The sequence below is a fragment of the Solanum pennellii genome, chromosome 12 (genome assembly GCF_001406875.1).
Source record: "Solanum pennellii chromosome 12, SPENNV200".
NCBI classification, from domain to species: domain Eukaryota; kingdom Viridiplantae; phylum Streptophyta; class Magnoliopsida; order Solanales; family Solanaceae; genus Solanum; species Solanum pennellii.
This window is the reverse complement of record NC_028648.1, coordinates 1,783,247-1,790,192: the sequence shown is the minus strand read 5'-3', so window position 1 is coordinate 1,790,192 and position 6,946 is coordinate 1,783,247. Positions and strand designations below refer to the sequence as shown.

At 26.2% G+C, this 6,946-nt stretch overlaps 1 protein-coding gene across 1 annotated transcript; it reads right to left on the bottom strand.

The window, feature by feature from the left end:
* Positions 1 to 1,148: 1,148 nt before the first annotated feature.
* Positions 1,149 to 4,399, bottom strand: LOC107006862 (protein SPEAR1-like). The gene is made up of 5 exons (XM_015205376.2): positions 4,056 to 4,399; positions 3,590 to 3,688; positions 2,454 to 2,521; positions 2,212 to 2,296; positions 1,149 to 1,573 (listed from the first exon to the last, which is right to left on the bottom strand). The coding sequence occupies exons 1-5, from the start codon at positions 4,275 to 4,277 to the stop codon at positions 1,457 to 1,459; spliced, it is 591 nt and encodes a 196-aa protein (XP_015060862.1). The 5' UTR covers positions 4,278 to 4,399; the 3' UTR covers positions 1,149 to 1,456.
* Between the last annotated feature and the right edge of the window lie 2,547 nt (positions 4,400 to 6,946).

The window sequence follows — 6,946 nt, the reverse complement described above, 5'->3', positions numbered from 1 at the left end:
TAGCATCTTGACATTATTAACCTTATAATTGATGTATGTTTTCAATTATGACCATTTTCATACATTGTACCAAATCACAAAACATCTTAACACTAAAATAAGTCCATAAAGATGCATACAAAAAATGAGTAAATAAAAAAAATTGTTCCCTTAATTTTTTAACCTAATGGGGAAGAATATTGATTTTCAACATAGCACCAAATTAGTTTATCTATCCACTTTTATTTTATGTCCCCATATACCTTCTTTTATAAAGTTGAAATACTGTTTAATAATAGTGATTTATTGATGATAGAAAACATACTGGAATTATGATTTTAACTAGAGTACTTGTACTTATTTGGTGACGCGAAGTCAGAATCTGAATTATATGGATTTAAATTTAAGAATAGTAATATCAAGTGTCAGTATTTATTTGATGAATTTTTTTAATAGAACTACAAAATGTGAACTAAAGTTACTGTATATCTGGTTGAATTCGTACATCGACTTGTAGCTCTTTCCCTACTTATTCACAACATTAAAAAAAAAAGAGGAGAGAATTCAAATAATATATCATCAAATAGCCAATTTTGAATAATCAGATTATATGCGTTTCATTGAAATGATTCTAACTATTAACAGATAACATGCGAGAAAGAATTCCTCGTCAAGTAAGTTTGGGGGGTGTGGACACACTTGTGCGAATTTGGGTAAAGACTACAAGGAAAAAATCGAAAGGAAACTGTACCCGATCAGAGATGGACGTAAACTTGTAAGCTACCGAAGATAACATGAATGTATAAGATGCCTTTTTACTTCATATACACTCAATGACATGAGACTATTTGCTTCATATGACCTTTATTGAAGCTATTACTGAATTTTTTCTATGTTAACTCAATGGACTAAATTTTCCCTTCGAAGGATAGAAATAACGTTTACAGACCAATTTTTTAAGTAACCCTTTTCATCGCATTGCAAATTCCACAAAAATAATTTCATGATAATATTCTATAATAATGATTATCTCTCCATCACAAAAACCGAAAAAGTGATTATTTGTGAAATTTACCCCTTTAAAAGAAATTTAGATGAATTCTTTTTTTTTAAGACAAAATAATTTAAACTAATCAACAAGTCTCACAATTTAAATAGTAGCCACAAAAAGGATCATTTGTACAATTTCCTTCCATTGCAAATGGAATTATAACACATCCCATGGATATTGTTGTCCAATTATTTTTTTTTAATGGAAAGTCAATTCCCTTCAATTACACTTCTTGCTTTTTCTAATTAAAAAAAAAAAACAAAAAACTAGTGAATTTCAATATGTTGCTCATAATAAATTTGTGCAACATTTGCAAAATACAAACCAAAGGTGATCTCTAATATTTTTTTTTATTTTTTTTAAAAACACTATTAACTAATTAGTATAATAAGATATATTCAAATCCATAGTAATAATAGTAATAAATCAAAGAGAAAGTCTGAGCTCCAAATCTAAATCTTGACAGCCATTTGATTCAGAATTTTGACTATTTGAACCAATAGAGTCACTTCTATCTTTCTTTCTCCTCCTTTCCATTGAATCCTATAAAAAAAATCAAAAGAAAATCACAATCAATTTATTATTGCATTGATATTAACTTAATTGCAACGCGTCAAGGATTGTGCTGGAATAAAATCCACAAATAACCACTTTATTACTCGTGTAATTGAAATGTAGCATGTCATCGAGTTTCAAATTTTACAGGTAAATTTAAAGATTGTCATGCATGAAGGTTTATATGTGAAAATTGAAACTCTATGACGATTGACATTATTTTCAATTACATTGATAGAAAAGTAACCAACCCACACTATTTCATAGTTTCACTCTCACTATCACAAAAATCATTCATTTTGAATAGACGATATCACTTCAGAATTTGGCTCGTCGATAAGGATTTTTTATTTAAAGAAAGTTGTCAGGAACTTTACTGACAAGTCACATTATGACGAAATCCATCAAAAAAGGAGATTGTCTACTAGTATCTTAATCAGAGATAATGAATTTGAGCCCTTAAAAAGAAAACTAAAATAAAATCATGTATTTCCCCTTTAATGAGTTTTATATTATGCGAATCCTGATTAGTCAGATCGTCCGAGTGGATACCAACCTCCTTCCCAAAAAAAAAACAAACATGCAAATTGTGCAACATGGAATTAATAAAGTAGGAAGTTAAATACCTCTATTTGCATGTTGTGGTGATGTCTAGTCATATTAGGTTGAGCATACACTTGAGGATCATATACTGTGCCAGGATGCCATGTACTGAAATTAACCACAAAAGTAATTAGAATCATTTTTTTTTCAAGTACAATTGACAATAATTTATGGAGATTAATAAGTAAATTGTGAGATCAACAGTTCAAATTGTTCATTAAATTATTAATATTCCTTGATTATGAAATAAGCAATAATTAACTACCTTTGTCTAGAATTAGGCTGAGAATCTCCATATCTGATATTTGCTCCTTCAATACCACTCATTCCCATCTGAAAATTTTTTGTAGATGAAGTGAAAAGGCAATAAAAATAACAGTTCGATACACAAAACATTCTATATTAATGTAGGGTTTGGAAAATAGTCGTATCACAAGGGTATTGGTTATTTTCACGGCTCGAACATATGAGCTATAGATCACATACAGACAATTATGAGGAAATAAATACTCTCTACATTCCAATTTATGTCTCTTACACTTCTAATTCTATTTTTCTTTTCAAGAAAATAAAAGAAGAAAAAATATTACTTTCGATATACAATAACTCTCTTTAAAGACTACAAGATTCAAAAGATATTTTGATACATTCAACGTAGGTCACAAGATTCATCACTCTATATCACTTCTTTAAACTTTGTGATAAATCAAATAAAGACACATAAAATAAAACTGTACATAGGTCACAAGATTCAAAAATCAGTCTTTCTTAAAATTATGTCCAATCAAATTAAGACACATAAAATGAAAAAAAAGTATGAAGTACCCCTAATAAAGAGGGAAAATGAAAATAGAAGTGTATAAATTTCCTCCAAATACACATACTAGAATTATCTTTCACAATTTACTCATTCAAAGAGGTACAACGGCCGATCGACTAGACTTAACATAAATGTAGCCACTAGAGCCATTCTAAAAAAAGGGAGAAATTAACACTACTCGGTGAAATAGGTTCTTTTAGAATCAATTTGCTTATATATTTTGCTACAAAATTAGTGGTCAATGTTTCTATATACTGTATGGAAAAGTTTATGAAAACAAAATGTAGAAATCCAGGTATGTATGTATATCTAGGGTTGATATGGATTAATTATCACATAAAAATTCAGAATTTTTTTAAAATTAATAACACTAAGATCAGTATTTTTCTTTTAAGATAAAGTAAGATTGAATTCAAGACAATCACAAAAAAAATGATCTAGAAATATGGACAACAAGTACATAATGTTTTGGGACATCTTCCCACATTATTGGAATGATAATTTTTTTTTAAAAAAAAAAAACTTTGAAATCCTAAAGAAAAATAGTTCATATATCCAATAATTATATTTCAAATGCATACCATAATGCCTTGGTGGTTGGGAAAACCATAAGTAGAAGAAGTTGTTGAGTATGAAAAAGATGAAGATGATGAATATGTTGCTTGTAGTCTCATATCCTCCTGCAAATATACAAAATCCACACAAACACACACAAATATAAGAAAGAGTTACATCAAAATCTTGAAAAACTTGGTCAAGATTCTAATTCAAAAGAAAACAAACTTAGGAGATAGTGAGTATAGCAGTGACAGAGTCAGAAATTTAGACGTTATGAATTCAGAATCGATGAGAAAGTGAACTATATACTACTAAGTTTTAGCCTAAACATATGAACTTATTGTTAGATCTACTACTAAAATTTTTGAAGAAACAAAAATGATTTAACTTTATATAACAACTTAAAATTATTAGATCCACCACTAAAGACTTTTTTTTTTTGGAAGAGATAATTAAACAAGATAATTAGAGAAAAGTTAATTTAATTACCTGAGTGAGATTGTTGGCATAAGGATTATTATTGTGAAGATAATTAGCACCCATTTCACTATGCAATCTAATTTTCTCTAATTGAGCAACACCAAGTCCTCTTTGTGGTTGTTTGTTTGGTTTTTCTGAATTATTTTTCTTGTTTTTTCTTGATGATCCTGATGAAGATGAAGATGATCTTTCATTTACAAAGTTTGATTCACCAAAATAATTGCTCCCCATATTTTCTATATAAAAAAAATAATCAACAAAAAATAGTTTTTGAAACTTTGAGATTTTTCTTTTTGAAGAAAGGAGAAAGATTCAAGAATTGAGATGATTTTTAGAACAAAATATTTGTAGCATTATAAGGCTAAAACAATTAAAGAAAGAGAGAGAGAGATCTTCAAAAGGAGTAGTTTTTTTTTTTTTTTAATTAAAAAAAGATGACAATAATTGCATAGCTGGAAGAGATTGCATATAGATTTATGGAGATTGATTTGATTTATCCTTATATTATTGGATTTTATACCCTTTATTATTATTATTATTATTATTGTTACTACCTGCATTGTAAGATCGAGTAAATCTGAATCGCACATTGTATAACTTATTTTTAAGGGAATGTCGTGCTCCAATATAATTTTTCCTAATATCATGGGCACAAAGATGAGACCTTATACCCTTCGCATTTTAAAAATTTTTCATTCGATATTCGATATTAATATTAAGATTTGACTATATAAAACTTATTTATGAAAATAACATTTTTAACGAAAAAATACATGTTAAAAGTTCGAACTCAAGACCTACCTTTTACTTTTACTAGCTAGGTCATTTTTGTGAACTTCCATAAAATTATTTATTCTTATTATTATTATTATTATTTATTTATTTGTTTATTTGTTTATTTTTATTATTATTTTTTTGTTTTAGTCAAGACTCAAGACTTTGATAGTGATTGTCTCTCTGATCATAAACTCATAAAATAATGCAAAAATTCTAAATCATATATTTCCCTTACGCGCTTCACCTCCCATGTTTACTCACCCATTATTCGACGGTCGATATTCATTTGAATCTGAATAAATTAAAAAATTTATTATATATCTAAATTTTTTTATAACATTATTCATTTGAATCTAGATAAATTAAAATTTTTATTATATATCTAAATTTCTTTATAACATTCTTATTCGTTCCATTTTTTACTTATAGTGACCACCTATGATACACCTATAGCAACATTTGATAAAAGAAATATAATTAAAAGAAATTAGTATTATAGTGGTAATTTTACCAAAAAAAAACATTATTATAGAAATAGATGTTGTTATTAGTGGTAAAAAAAATTCTATAGAAAGATAAAATATAACATAAAAATTGGTTTGAAAATATTATTAAATGTTTATAATGAAGTTTATTAAATATACACAACACTAAAACTAGAAATTACAATATGAGATTTTTTTCTTTTAAAAAAAATAGAGGTTTTTGTTAAATATATCATATATGTATTAGTGTAATGATTTTTTTAATATACTAGGAAACCTATTATGACAAATTAACTTAACCTAACCTTATAATAGACAATATATTCTCCTAATCAACTTCAAATTTACAAAAAAAAAATATATATATTTTAAAAAATCCAAGTGGCGTGCTTCATACCCCTAATAATGTTAATTATAATATTTTCATAATTGTGTATTTTGGATAAAACTTGGGAGAAAATCTATAGGAATTTGGTTGGTATATCATTAATTAGGTAAGATGCAATCAAATTTATAATTATAAATAATGATTCTTTCATTAATGAAAATTAAAATTTCCTTCCATCTATGTAGATTTTCAAGTTCTTTTCTCAATGTACTTGTTCATCAAATTTACAAAAAAAAATCTCCACAGAGATTTTCTTCTGAAAGAGATGAAAAAAATTATATATGTAACCTTATAGAAGATCTTCTTTTCTATTGTAATTAATGTAACAATATATTTCATAATAATCTGACATCTGAATACATAAAGCATCTCATATTCATGCACGTTTTAGAAATAGATAATATCCTTCGTATTAATATTAAAACAAAATATTATCAAAGAGTAAATCAATAATTACATGCATCTGATACTTATATCAAACTAGCTAAGTAATTTAACTTAAGAGTAAAAATAAAATAAAATGATTGATGTAAATAACCTAATCATGGATAAGAGAAAAATATGTTATGTTGGTGAGAATATATTTATTAGTCCCATTAAAACAAAAATAAACAAATAAATAAAATGAGTTATACGACATTATTAGAAATATACTAGATCAACTAATTTATATTTGTATCGAATAAGATTAATTATTTGGAAACGATTTATTATTAGAAATATTTATTTTGTTTTTATGTTTTGAACTCACAACCTTTATAAGTAAAGGTGTTAAAAACTTATTCATCTCATTACACTATGTTAATTGTTAATAATGCTAAAATCAGTTGATATACAATCTAGATAAGTATTTTGTATTCAGACATATAATAATAGTAATAATAATATATAAATATTGAGGGTGAATAAATTCTTTTCGAAGAATAGGGGAGTTGGCATGCAAAACCATATCAAATCGAGCTGTTACACGCTATAATTTGTGGGTCATATATTATGAGTTGTTTTGTTGTGAAAAAAGAGAGAATAATCTCATTTGTTAAACACACATGTGAACTCAATAAAATACAAAAAAACAAACCAATCAATTTCTTAAAATGATGTCAATTTTTTTCCCCTTAAGATTGAAGTAAATTTAAAGGAAAATTCAACTCGATTAGAATATGATTTGAGTTAAGCCAAATATCCATTTATATTGAGGTTTAAGAGTTAAGGTACAAAATATTTATTAACTAATTTTTTTTTTTTGGGGG

Coding starts and splice junctions, on each gene's coding strand:
- LOC107006862 (XM_015205376.2), bottom strand. CDS start 4,277: ATGGGGAGCAATTATTTTGGTGAATCAAACTTTGTAAATGAAAGATCA. Junction 3,689..4,055: donor ATGCCAACAATCTCACTCAG/GTAATTAAATTA, acceptor GTATATTTGCAG/GAGGATATGAGACTACAAGC. Junction 2,522..3,589: donor CCAACCACCAAGGCATTATG/GTATGCATTTGA, acceptor AAAAATTTTCAG/ATGGGAATGAGTGGTATTGA.